The 14,027-nt window shown below is 43.1% G+C and overlaps 2 protein-coding genes across 2 annotated transcripts; both read right to left on the reverse strand.

Annotated features, from left to right (window-relative positions):
- Positions 1 to 1,683: 1,683 nt before the first annotated feature.
- dars2 (aspartyl-tRNA synthetase 2, mitochondrial) lies at positions 1,684 to 11,485 on the reverse strand. Its single transcript, XM_080439241.1, has 18 exons — positions 11,038 to 11,485; positions 10,554 to 10,653; positions 10,382 to 10,448; positions 10,067 to 10,168; positions 9,321 to 9,416; positions 9,009 to 9,132; positions 8,802 to 8,848; positions 7,466 to 7,572; positions 7,279 to 7,348; positions 6,291 to 6,470; positions 5,980 to 6,087; positions 5,655 to 5,717; positions 5,339 to 5,491; positions 4,536 to 4,754; positions 4,249 to 4,359; positions 4,038 to 4,113; positions 2,478 to 2,724; positions 1,684 to 2,219 (listed from the first exon to the last, which is right to left on the reverse strand). Exons 1-17 carry the CDS (start codon positions 11,225 to 11,227, stop codon positions 2,522 to 2,524), a joined length of 2,016 nt encoding a protein of 671 aa, XP_080295367.1. The 5' UTR covers positions 11,228 to 11,485; the 3' UTR covers positions 1,684 to 2,219; positions 2,478 to 2,521.
- A 927-nt stretch (positions 11,486 to 12,412) lies between these two features.
- On the reverse strand, positions 12,413 to 13,825 carry LOC308093082 (cannabinoid receptor type 1B-like). Its single transcript, XM_080439291.1, has one exon. The coding sequence runs from the start codon at positions 13,772 to 13,774 to the stop codon at positions 12,677 to 12,679; it is 1,098 nt and encodes a 365-aa protein (XP_080295417.1). The 5' UTR covers positions 13,775 to 13,825; the 3' UTR covers positions 12,413 to 12,676.
- Between the last annotated feature and the right edge of the window lie 202 nt (positions 13,826 to 14,027).

Genomic DNA, 14,027 nt, shown 5'->3' on the forward strand with positions numbered 1-14,027 from the left:
AAAAATTATTTTCCTTGTCTGTGATAAAGCCTCTCTTAAGAGACGCATCAATAAAGCCATCAATCTTAGTTTTGACTTTTGTAGTGGGGTTTGAGGGTAGAGGGGTGTAGTGGTTGGTGTCAGCGAGCTGACCTAAAATACCTAAGTTGTATTTATCCAAACTCATGACTACTACTGCACCACCTTTATCAGCTGGGCGTATAATGATGTCATTTCTTACTTCAAGGTCATGTATGGCTTCCATTTCAGTTTTGGTCATGTTGGGTTTACCTTTAATTTGTAGGCACTTTTTAGCCAGGTCATGTTCTACCAATTGACCAAAAGTTAAAATGGAAGGACTAAGATTAGATGTGGGAAGGAAAGATGACTTCTTTTTGAAAGGAGTGGGTTCTCTGACAATCTCAGGTACAGATTCATTTACATTGGGATTACAGCTACTGACACTATTGCTGTTAAAAGCATTAGGTCTGGAGAAGAAATGTTTCAAGTGTAATATACGGAGAAACTTAAAGGTATCTACCTTGAGAGTAAAAGGGTCAACAGTGTTTGTAGGAGCAAAGGTGAGTCCTTTACTAAGAACAGTCTTTTCTTGTTCTGTGAGGCTGTAGTCGGATAGGTTGATCACAGTCTCCTGTTGCGTGGAGAGCGTCGTGGGGGGGGGTTCTCCTCCCGCCGCGCGTGCCCCTCCTCGTTTTGCGTGTAGAGAACGGGCGTGTGGAAAAGGAGGTTTGGAAGACCTTTTATGGGCATCAGCTACGTCACTGGCAGCGTCGTCGGAGGATTCCCTCTCGCTGGCTGTGGAGAGCAGGTCTTTCATGTTTTTGGCAGGGGGGCGCCGTTGGCTCTTGAAGGCTTTTCTTTTACCATGCCAATCGTATATGGTTCCCACCTCGTAGTCTTTGATGTCACGCTTGTATTTGTCCATCTTGTAGGCTTGAAGGTCTTTCACAAACTCCGACACGGTGGTAGTGATGTTATTCGTTATATCATTGTAGGTGTCCGGGTCCACTTTGGCTTTAATTTCATTCTCAATGTTAGTAATGTTTACTGTCACTTTATCTCTCTCTGCTTTGTTTTTTTGAATAACTAAAAGCATAAGGTCCATTGAACATTTGTTCAGAATCTGTTCCCATTGCTGTACAAAATGTTTGTCATCCATCCCAAAGGACGGGGTTTTGTGTAAGCGGAGTCCACGAGGAATCCGCTTTTCACGCCAATACTCTGAGAGTGTAATAGAATGCCAGAGGAATCTGGCTTCAGTCTTTTTTGCATCTTCAAGGTCTCCTGTGAGAGTAGGTGTACATGACACTGTTGGTTGGATAAAATCTTTAAAAAGAGACTACTACATTGCCACCAAAGTGTGGAATGCTCCGACACGTCCCTTAAAAATGTGGATCACTGGGTTCCTTCAAAACAGGCCTGAAAATCCATCTTTCAGGAGGTCAAAGGGGGAGGTTTCTTTCTTTTCCCCCCCCCTTCTCCTCTGTACAAATAGTGTTTTATATTTGTTGATGATATTGTGTTTTGGTGATGTTGATGAATTGAATACATAGGACCACAATGGAAACAAGAAGTCCCCAGGACTTTGTGTTATCCTTTTAGCTCAAATGTCTGACTGTACCTTGTGCTGTTTACATTTCTGTCTAATAAAGTATTCAATCAATCAATCAATCAATCAATCAGTCAGTCAATCGTTATTTTATTTAAAGGACAGCTCTAGTTTAACAGTTCATATACTGAACATCCATGATGGTCAAAACATGAGGGAAAAAAAAACATTTCCTACACGAGGAAAGAGTTGTACAGTACCACATTAAATCCCTAAAGGCTCCTGGAGGCGTCAGAGTCTCTGAGAAGCCAACATCGCAGGATTCCAAAGTGGCTCATGGCAAATAACACCCTTTTTTCCTAAAAGGGTGATTTATATACTTGGTTGCACGCCACTGAAAACAGCCAATCTACAAGCTCACAATGCGTCGCAGTGCGACGCATTGTGAGCTTGTAGATTGGTTGTTTTCGGTTAACGCAGGCTTTACTGAAGAAAGGCAGGTTAGCCGGTGTTCTCTGCAGCTCTCCAACTGCAGCAGAGCTGATCAGCCATAGAGGGCCTGCAGGTGGAGCAGAAGCTGCCCGTCTCCATGTGGGTCCAAGCCCATGGTCTTCTTCACAGTCTGCTGGGTCAGGGCGGGATTGGGGCTTCTTGCCACCTTGCTCAGGGTCTGGAAAACAATACAGGGAGATGTATATGTCACGGTACGATTGGAAAACCAGTCAGATTGAAAAACGGTGCACTCGGTTTCACCTAGTGGCGTGCCGTCTGAAGGTGACTTGAGCCACGAGAGGCACCGGCCGAGCGAGCTTAGCCGAGCGAGTCGCCGTGCCGAGCGTTGCGAAGTCACCTTCAGTCGACTCTGCGCCGTCCAAGTTATGTCCCGATAGGCACAGAATTGTAAATCATCACGATCATCAAGTCTCACCTCAGTGCCTCCTCTGAATACCAGACTCTTGCCGGATCTTCTGTTCACTTCCCCTCTTCTCCTCCTCCCCCTCCTTCACTCCTCTCTGCCGGCCAGGTGACAGAGATGTGATACGGTTTCAGATCCTCCTGCGATACGTAGTCAGGGGCTTGGCTCATGAGGTCGTGGCCCCTGAAGGACTTGGGGAAGGCCATGACATCTCGGATGCTGGGGGCCCCCGCAATGATGGAGACCAGGCGGTCCAGGCCTTGAAATGGAAGGGTTGACAGTAAGAGAGCCATCATGATGAATAGTAAATATATGACCATTACATACAGTATTTTGACACCAAGATATTCGTTTTTGATATCTTTGCTGTCGGGCCGAAACCTTGTATGTTCAAAACTGTTACTTTTCAGGATATGGTTCTGTTGTTTCCTATGGTCCAATATGGTCGTGGTCTGCCGTCCACAATTATGGTGGGAGGATGGTTGTCGTTACACTTATACTTATGCTATTATTATTATCTGGATCTTGTGTGACCATGTCTATGTTCTTGTTTATGTATGTTTACAGTGTTTTAAGAGTTTTTATTATCGGATGTAGCATAAATTGCCCAGTTTGGGACATATTAATAAACTTGACCTTGACCTATGGAAAAAAAGAGCCTGTGGTTCAATCCACAGACTGACTTAACCACTTTCAACCTGGCATCCCTATTTTGGGCATGTCATTATTGGCGAAGATTTCTAAAACGTTTTCCAAAATAGCCAATCTACAAGTTCACAACACATCCTATCATGAACCACCGTTAGCTTAGCTTGTAGACTGGCTATTTTCCACTGTCAAACAACAAAGTATAAAATAGAGCATTAATTAATAATTTAAAAAAAAATTACACCAGGATATCCGTTATTAATAGAGTCAATGAAGCATCTGGTTAACCTTTTGACAAATTAACTAAATACACTTGTTATTTCTTCCATGTACCAGGGTCTTTTGTTGTCTTAGTTTTTTTTACTTCACATTGTATTTACACTATCTATGTTTCTTGGGCAGCCCTTATTCTCTCATTTAAAGAGGTGGTGGCATGGTTTTGCACTTTTTCTGTTTTTCATGTGTCTATGAGGTTGATTGATAGAACTTCATTAAGCCCCCTGGTGGTGTTTTTATGGTGTTTTATGTCTTCTCTGACTATTTTGAGTTTCTTCCTGGAGGCTGAAACCTTGAGGGTCAAACGTGCCAATAGAAAAACAGCCATTTAATGACACAGTAAAAATATACCCTCCCCCTCATTATCATAACACAACAGGAGTGGGCATGAGGAGGCGGAGGGACTAGGACAGGTGGGTGGTGCGAAGGTGGTGGAGGGGGTGCTAAGGTGAGAACCAGGTAAACTTAATGAACTGGAGGCGTGCCCACATAAAAACATAATTGTAACACTTTCTGTACACCTTTTTGAAAAAAATCTTCCTCCTAGTATAACCATAATACCTGATGATTATGTTTTAGGGGGGGGAAAATCACTGAAAATCACGGCACCCCGTCTTTAAAGTTAAAATGCATAAATCGCTTGCCTACCCAGAGCAATTCCTCCATGTGGGGGCGCCCCTGAGTCAAGAGCTTCTAATAAGTGTGAGAGGAGAGAAGGATCCTCCTGTAAAACACACGCACACGCACAAGCACACGCACAAACGTGTTACATTAGCTTCCACTGGAATTAGAAGAGTTTTAAAATAGCTTAACGATTGTTTTAGGCCAATAGAACTCTCTACTGCATCTTTTCTCTGACCTTGAGGATGTTCTGGAGGATGTAGAGTTGTTCTGAGGCCTTGTGGATGCGGATAGAACCTCCTCCAATCTCACAGCCATTCAACACCAGGTCATAGTGCTGACCACGCACCTGGACATGAGCATACAAGTAGAGGTTCCGTTTTTATTTTGAAAAGCTTGGGACATGGTTTGCATCTCGGCCAGATTATCAGGTGCTGAGATAAATAGCATACTTCTCTAAGATTTTGACGTTCCACCAAAATAACGCGGGAAGCATTTTCCAGAATTAATCCATCTATGACACACCTTTTGTGGCTGTGTGTAGAGTAATTGTGTGTCTTCAGGGACTGGTGCAGTAAAGGGGTGGTGGGCTGACTCCAGCTGCACCGGGTTGTCCTCTTTGGGCAGGAACAGCGGGAAGTCCACCACCCACAGGAAGTGGAACGACGAGGGGTCCCTAACAGGAATCCCACGAGACTCTAGGAACTCTGCACACTGCAGGCGCAGCTTGCCTAACAATGGCCGCTGAGAGCCGAAAGGGTGAGGGAGGACGTAGGGAAAGGAGGAACAGGAGGAAGGAGAGAGAAGGAGGCACAGTTAGAGTGAAGAGAAGAACCATCTTACTCCCCTCTTCTACTATTAATATAGTGTGATCTACTGCAGGATATAGGGTTGACTAATGGCTCTTTTCGACTACAATAACTAAGTGAATTATACCGTGCCGTTTACTGTATTTCATGGGTTCTGGATTTGTGCTACGGCTTGGTTTCAGATAAGGTTCTCAAAACCTAATTTAGGCCCAGCTCAGGAGGTAGTACTAACACATTCTGGGAACCCAGATCTCAGAACTTGTACTTTCAAATTTCAATTACTTTCAACTACCGAAAATAGCCTTTGAGCTTGTAGATAATCCATTAAAACATTTCTTGTATTTATAAAGAACATCCCTGGTTCTATTTATAATGGAAACAAAAAAACATCACAAAAAAAAATAATCACAGGTTCTGGAAGGTTTCAGGTTTTGGAAGGTTCTGGGTTATCCTTCGTAGTCAAATGAAACCATAACGCTACCTAAACCAGGTACAGTGAGCCAGATAAGTCCACCATACCACAGTGTCCAGTGTACTGGCTGATATTAGCAGCAGGTCCCCTGGTTTGGCTCCAGTGCTTGTTAGCAGCTGCTCAGTGACTGGGATCGACAGCAGCTTGCTGAGAGTAGACTTCAGTGTCCCATCTGCCTTCACCAACACTGTGCTCAACTCCTAGGGTGCATGCGCACAGACACACACACACACACACACACACACACACACACACACACGCACACGCACACGCACACGCACACGCACACACACGCGCACACACGTAAATATATGCACACACATAATGTGATATATAAGTATCCAATGATAGACATTAACCTACCTGACCAAATTGAGTCCTGGCCACTTGCTTCAGCATCTCCAGATCTTTGCCTTTGAAATGTTTCTGAAGTGAAGTAGAAAAACACCATCCAGGATATTGTCTTATAATGTTCTCATTAAAAGACCATAAAACATGCGTCTATCCAAACTTATTATTGACATTTAGTAGACTTTGTGCAGGGCTGCTCCGATGTGGCACCCGCATCGTGGTATACGTATATGAATGAATTGTTATGACAGTACTATCATTATCACTGAAAAGCGTTTATGTAAACATGTAATGCCGACTAACACTTAATGCAATAGGACATTGTAAATGTTTCTACCGCTCCATTTGGGACACAGATGGCCTGGATGGAGCCTTCTGGTTGGTTGAGAGCTGATTTGAGGAATTCTATCTCTGTGCTCTGGAACACATGACTGATGTCCATCAGCTGGATGAGCAGGCAGAAGGACAGACAGACAGAGAGAGAGAGACAGACAGACAGAGGGACAGAGAGAGAAATCGGTAAACATGCAGGCATGGTAAATGTGTATGACTGTTGGCTATTGGCTCCCATGAAGTTGGCCACCCCATGACTAAACCGATTCTTTCTCTCTGAGGCAAACACGCACCCACCCACACGCACGCACACACCTTCATGTTGAATCTTGTATCAGGCTTGTCCACGCCATAGTCCCTCATGGCCGTTTCATATGTCATGGTTTGGAAGGGAGTGCTAAGGGGATGTTTGTCTGAAGGCCAGGACGACTGCAACAGGCCCTCCACCAGGGTCATGATATCTGACTGCTCCACAAATGACATCTCTATGTCAACCTAGGAGAAACAGGGAAGGGAAGAGCAAAAACATCATACTTTCAGGTCACGGAGGTCACATGAAACATAGTGTTGAAAAGAAGAGGGAGGCAGAGGAGATAAGGTATGAGAATGTGATTGATTGATTGATTGATGTACTTTATTTAGTGAGACATGATAAACAGTACATTGAAGTAAAATTCACAATACAAGGTCTACTAAACTGGATAACTCATAAAGCACTAAGCTTGTTTAAAATGAGATCCCCACGCACACAATAATGATGATATATATGTCATATATAAAGATTTTGTTGTTTAGGACAGTGGTTTTCAAACTTTTATCTGCCCAACGCACACCAATGGGCAAGTTACAATCTTAAGGCACACCTGTATTCATACTGGAAATAGCTATCTACAAACTCACGCATCAAACTTGTAGATCGGCTATTTTCAAAAAAATTCATTTTAATTAAAGTGTTTTGCCTATAATGATGATGCAAGGTAGAAAAAAGGTAATTTTTTTTGAGGTATAGAATTGGCCTCTGCATTGGGAAATGAGAATGCACTAAGTGCTGGTATAGTAAATACAATTTAGAAATTAATATATTTTTGTATAATTTTATATATATATTGCAGTAATAATATGTGGTTGTCACAAAATCCCAAGGAACACTTGGACTTGTCTCATGGCACATCGATGTGCCTCTTTGCACATTGTTTGAGAACCACTGTTCTAGGAGATGATGTGTCTGTGTTAACTTTATACGACCATCCCCCAGACCCCCCACTCATCTCCCTTTCCCGCACACTGCTTCCCTCTCTTCTACCTGTGTGAACTCTGGCTGTCTGTCCGGCTTGGATCCCTCATCTCGATAACACCGAGCCAACTGGAAGTACCTGCCACATCAAAAATGGTGAAAGGGAGATAAGCAGATGGACATATTGAGTGCGTGTGTGTGTGTGTGTGTGTGTGTGTGTGTGTGTGTGTGTGTGTGTGTGTGTGTGTACACCCACCTGTCTATCCCAGCCACCATTAGCAGCTGTTTAAACTGCTGCGGGCTCTGGGGCAGTGAGTAGAACCGACCAGGCTCTCTGGACGGAACGACAAATTCTTTGGCCCCCTGAAGCACACATTGATAGACTGAGTATCCAAATACCACATTGCATGCCAGTATCTTGTCATGTTTTGTATTTTGTATGTACTCCTATGAAATTATATGCACTGGGGTATAGGGTGGAAAGGTGAGGTTAGAGCTAACACAAAGATTGGACATGACCAAGATGAGAGTCCTAACACTGGCCTCACAACTAAGGGGATGAGCACACAAGACGTGACGCTAGAGCCGCGGACGCTTCAAAAACTCCTTGGCAAAACAGGGGCATCGGACAACAAAACAGCATTGTGCACCTGTGGTGCCCGCCTGCGTGCATAATAAGTAGTTAATCACAGGGAAAAACTGTATTCAAGCAGAGCAGACGTTGAGACTTGAGTGAGTCAAACTTTTGTCTGCACTTGCCATTGTCCCACCGTTCCTACCATATCTACTAGCACCAAAACAGGAAGAAGTGGTGAGACTCCATTCTTTGCACTAATGCGTGTCTAAAAACCTGGTGCGCCATACCATAAGAAAACAACGCTTTTGCCGGCACACGTCTCAGTGGGATTGTTATGGGCTACTGGCATTGATTTAAGCCCATAGAAAAGTCCTTGTCTTAATGTAAGGGCCAATCGAGCTATTAACTCTCTCAGTGCCAGACCCCGAGTTATCCCGAGTTTTAGGGTTATACCCTCAGTGCCAAAACGAGAAATCCCGAGTTAAAAAAAAAAAAAAAAAGTTTTTTTTTTTTTTGAAAAAAGTGTTCAGAACCCAAGATATCATTATCTGAAGATTTGCAGCTCCATCCACTCTTTGTTTAACCTATAACTGAAAAAGGCTGTATCTCGCTTCCTAAGCACTTTTTTTTTACTTTGAAAAAAGTTGGCATGGTTCGCAATAATTTTTTTTTTCATTGGCACTGAGAGAGTTAACATGTGGCTCGCAACTCACTTTGATGCTCCAGGTTTTATTTCACAACAAACAGCTGATACGACGTTTTGACCATTTCGGTCTTTTTCAAGTATAAACAAGAGTTGCGAGCCATACCTTTGTTTTATTATTACTGTCTTTACAGTTTAAAGCTCAGCGCCAAGGAACGGAGGATGTGCGTTATCTATGTTTCTGAGAGTTAACATGTGGGTCATTTATCTTGCCCTACAGTGAAAAGTGCAGGGGGCATGCCATTTATTTGGTAAATGTGAACGTGATTGTAAAGCTGCATTAATGAAATGGTTAAGAATAAGGAATCCTACCCCTGGCGTCCTTTTGAACAAGGTAGGAGTTTCCACATCCACAAAACCTTTGGGTAAGACAAAATACATTAGAATTAGGATTTTCATTTGTTACTTGCAAACTGCCCATTCACAAGCGATAATGCAAAATGTATTATCCCATTTTCATCAACAAATAAGAGCTGGGCCAGTGTTGTTCAGATGTTTTCAATTCATAGCTCTTCATACCATGCGCATTGCAAAGGTATTCCCTCATCTTCATCACCAGCTGAGATCTAAGTCTGAGGTTGTACTGCATCTGGGCAGAGCGCAGGTCCAGGTAACGATACTGCATCCGCAGAGACTCTGATTTCTGCACAGAAAGTAATAGTCCTGTTAATTACATTAGTAAGATGTGTACAATTGGTTCAATATATCCAGTGACAAAAAGGACATGTTGCGCCCATCACATGGTAATAACAACTTAGGATAGATGTATTTCCTTAATAACACTGGACTTAAAATATCAATAATGAGTAGGCATAGTCCACTGACACCTACTTTGACAAAGTCTTTGATTTCAAAAGGCAGCTTCCTGCAGACATTTAGAACCTCCACACTCTCAGCCAGAACTTCAATTGCTCCTGTGGGCATCCCCTACCATTTAGAGGACAGAAGAGATGAGTGTGTGCAGTGAAGACTTTGAATTATCCCATTAAAACATTGGTTTAGATCAGTAGTTCTTAAAAAATAGCAGATATACAAGCTCACAGTGAGTCACTTCATGCCGCGCTGCAAGCTTGTGCGGTACATCTGCTGTTTTTTAAACATTGTTTGAATTTTCTTTAACAATTTAGATTTTTTTTCTATCTTAAATCTCCTCTTCTGGGGGTCCCTGGAACAAAACATTTTTAGATGGTGGGTCCGCGGCCAAATATATATCAATTTGAGGGTCCTTGGCACAAAAAGGTTTGAGAACTACTGATTTAGAAGGCATTTGAAGAATCGGCCTCAGGTCTTAACCCAGTTAGACAGATTGTCTTAAAAACATTAATAATGTTTCTATGTACTATATATACACACATATAGGTGTTCCCAGCTTAAAAAGGTATAATAACGTATAGGTGTTCCAGGTCTAAATTAATGGGTTAACTGCCATCAAGCAGGACTGAGTGAGGTATTCTAACAATGTACTCCACTGCAGATCAGTGATGACCTGGCTGAAAGATGAATATCTATGCTATGCCACGCTGATCTAATGTGAACAGATGTCAGATTGAGACGTACAAACACACACACATACACACCTCATTTTCCTGTCCGTCCGGCCTACGTCTGACTGTTCCCGTAACCTTGACAACAGACTCCAACGTGAGGTTACACAGGGTTGTTTTCACCTTGGTCTGGGACTTTAAAAAAAAACAAGGATACACAGACTGGATAAACAAAAACTCACATATTAGTGTTCTGTTAGCTGCTGCTACTCTTGTTGATGTTAATTGTCAACCATGGTTTTAAAGATGATCAAAATATAATAATTTATAATAATTTTAGCACCATTGTATAATCGTACCACTGTACTATTTGCAAACTGTTAATGAAGTATTCAATCAATCCCTTACCTCGTTCTGTGGAATAAGAACTTGTGTCAAGCCACTGAAATCTCGCAGGATGACAAACAAGTCTTGTCTGGTTGAGACAAAAAGTTAGTTATTGAAATACAAATAATAATAAAAAAAATAAAAAAAAATCTTGCTCATTTAGCGAATAGTATTATCTGTAATATTAATATACCTGAGGTACTGGACCCAGCCACATAGGATGACATTTTCTCCTAAATGCTCTGATCTCAGTTCTCCACAGGTGTGAGTCCTCGATGATAGACTACTGGGACCTGGACATAAAATATGTAGGTTTGAAGACAGTATAAAACTTAAATAATAGTCTTTTCACACTACCAAAATGAGACACTGACCACAGTAAACTGCCATACACAGACCATATTACTAAATATCAAACTACAATTTAAGGATTATATATATGCAATATATGCATTCATTAAGCAGCTTTCCCTTAACTTTTAATGCGGATATAAACAGCCAATTTTACAATGCAAAAAGCACTCTATTTACACAGCACAGACATCACAACTCCTCAGTGGCAATATATCAATTTGTAATTGTAGTAGTGTAGTAGTAGTGTAGAAATGGAACCAGTTACTCCCAGAGTTAAATTAACTGTCAGGATTTTTAATGTAAGAAAGGACCAAGTGAAATACCTGTAAAGGAGGATGCAAAGCGCTTGTTGACACTCCAGATGTTGACATCTTCTCTGGTGTTGTTGGTCTCAACCAGCAGCAGAGGTCTTTGACTTGCAGCTGACACGCAGCAGCGGTGTGCGCGCGCGTGCACTCTACACGCGCGCACGGCTCTGTGCAGCAGTAGGACTCTGGTTGTCATGATGTTCATTCACAGACACACTGTCAGTCAGTCACTGCCATGTAACCTTGTAATGATAAATACTACCTGGTTGCATCACATGGACGCTCCACAGAATGACCCTCCACGTCATTCAAAACGTACTCTTATAACTGAATGAAGCTAAATGCTTCCCTGCGGTCAGTCCGTGTGGTAGAGCTTAGTATTATAGAGTGGTTTCATACCACACAACTCAATGGAGATTTGAATGGGCTAACTAACTAACCGAATGGCTAGGCTAACCGCTAGGAGGCTGACATCAGATCTGCTTCTTTGGAGCTTTATTGGCGGTTGGCAAACCAGTTTAGAGGTATATTACCGCCACCATCTGGACTGAACTGGAGTGGAGTGAGTGGTTTTTATAGCAGTCTGGGAACCAGGCTTTTTTGGTCAAATACATCAATAATAATAATATTTTTTGTTTTTAAACACTTGATTTGTGTCAAATATTGTATAATATTCTAAATTCATAAATGTTCTACCATAATTTTTAATATTAAGCATAAAACCAATGTTTTTAGGTGGGAGGCTGAAAGAAACAGTTCTGAAAATGTTCAAAGTGTAATTGATTGATTGAACACTTTATTAAAAATGTGCAAATAGTAGAGTGGTACAATTATACAATGGTGCTAATAACATACAACATACAAAGCCGCGAGGGCTTGTTTCCATTGTGGTCCTGTGCACGTCATCCTGGGAATAACAGCTCTTAAGCAGTGTGAATTGATGGAAATGCTTGAACACAATTTTTTTTTGTTTTATAACACATGTCATTATGACAAAAACAACAAAATATTTAATTCATATTACCAAAAAGAGATACCACTGTCATGTACAAGTACATGACAGTCAAAATAGAGCCAGTCAAAACTAAAGGTTAGCACTTCACCTTGCTATATAATGTCACAACATGTCTAACATACATGTAGGCCTGCATAAACAATCCTGAAAGTAAAACAGAAATGCGAGAAGCCTTTTCTTTTTTCCCCCTTTTCTCTCCCAACAACTGAGAACATATATATATGTCACTGCTGCCCCTACTGGCTCAGCTGCGGAGCCCTCACCAGGAGGGCAAACTCGCACCTCCACCCTACTCCTCCTCACCATTCTGGCAGGCACTGCTCCCTCCCGTAGGGGTCACTGGTGCAGCGGCAAAGATTGGCCTCCCTGCCCGGCTCCCCTCCCGTGAACACGGGCAGTTGTGTTCGTACGGTCAATCGTCCAAGCCAGAAGAAGTGTGGAGGATTCAAACCTCTAGTCTCTGTGGTGGTGGACAGGAACTTAACCCCTGCGCCACCTGAGCGCCAAAGCATTCTTTTTCCTCCTGAAACTGAAATGGCACATGTAACAAAGCAGCTCAAAGCAGCACAAAGCAAGGCAGCAGTGTACGTTCTGCAAAGTCTTTTCATTTCAGTTTTTACAAGAGCCTGATCTTGACTCTCAGACTGGCTCCTCTGTAGTCTCAGTGGTCTTTCCATTCGTATCTTCCCCTGCGGTACATGCTGGGCCTATCACAGTCATGGTCATGCTATGGTAATTACTCTCACCAGTATTGTCCAGGGGTAGGTCTGTTCCCCGGCACACCTTGCACATGTTGAAAAAAGCCCTGCGCAGCTCTTTACTCCTCATGGCATAGATGACTGGATTTACAGTGGAGTTGAGCAGGCAGAGCATGGTGCAAAATGCAAACACAGTCTTGGTGAAGTCGTTCACCTCCCCGAACAGGTCGTACGCCATGATAGTTAGCACAGGCCCCCAGCAGATGACCAGGGCCGCCAAGAGGAGTACCAGGGTCTTGGCCAGGCGTAGATCCATTCGGGCCTGCTCAGGCCTGACCAGCTGAACACTGGCCCCGGGCACCGAGACGATAACGTTCCTCTGGCTGAAGCGCATGTGGACAGTGTGTTGGTGGGCTTTCCACAGGATGGACACATAGGCATAGATGATGAACAGGAATAAGACGCTGATCATCGAAATCCAGAACATTTGGTACTTGTGGTCCGTAAAGGGGTAAATTCCTGAGCACACAGAGTCGAGGCGTTTGCAGTTCCACCCCAGCAGGGGCAGCAGTGAGATGGCGATCGAGATGGACCACATCATGCTGAAGGCAATGACTGCTTTTGCCTTTGTTACAATGTGTTTGTAAGCCATGGGCCTGTGGAGGCAGATTAAGCGGTCGATTGCAGTGAGGAACAGACTACCGACGGAGGCTGAGAAGGCGGCGTTCACTCCTCCTAGTTTGAAGAGGAAAACATCACGGCTGTCCTTTCTGCGGAACACATGGAAGTCCAGAAAGCTGTAGACAAATATGATGCTGCTTATTAAATCAGCCATGGCCAGGCTGCCTATGAAATAATAGGATGGCCGTGAACGCAAGGTGTGGGAGCGCAGAATCACACACAGCACCATGAGGTTCTCCAGCACCGTAAAGGTGCAAATTGTGACCGCCAGGATGGTTATTGCTATTGTTTGACTGGGTGTCAGGATCATAAAGCGGTCAAAGTTCTCATCACGCTGTGCAGTGACCCCACTGCCCATAGAGGACCCAATACCAAGGTCTAAGTCTGAGATAGTGGTTTGTTGGACTGGAGACAATGGTTCATTGTAGATGGTGTCATTGGAGCCAAGATAGTGCAAGCCTGTTGTCATTGTCTTAATTGTGGTGCTTGCTATCACATGCAGAGCTGACTGCATGGCTGCAAGGTGAGGTTCTCACTGGAGAGGGGAAAAAGTAGAATACTGTCCATACATACTGCCATATTGTTTTTCATTAGAAATAGACATGACAAGA

The sequence above is a fragment of the Gymnoscopelus braueri genome (assembly GCF_963280865.1).
Source record: "Gymnoscopelus braueri genome assembly, chromosome: 10".
In the NCBI taxonomy this organism is placed as follows: domain Eukaryota; kingdom Metazoa; phylum Chordata; class Actinopteri; order Myctophiformes; family Myctophidae; genus Gymnoscopelus; species Gymnoscopelus braueri.

Coding starts and splice junctions, on each gene's coding strand:
- dars2 (XM_080439241.1), bottom strand. CDS start 11,227: ATGAACATCATGACAACCAGAGTCCTACTGCTGCACAGAGCCGTGCGC. Junction 10,449..10,553: donor GGCTGGGTCCAGTACCTCAG/GTATATTAATAT, acceptor TGTCTCAACCAG/ACAAGACTTGTTTGTCATCC. Junction 7,573..8,801: donor TGTTCAAAAGGACGCCAGGG/GTAGGATTCCTT, acceptor TGTGTGCTTCAG/GGGGCCAAAGAATTTGTCGT.
- LOC308093082 (XM_080439291.1), bottom strand. CDS start 13,774: ATGGGCAGTGGGGTCACTGCACAGCGTGATGAGAACTTTGACCGCTTT.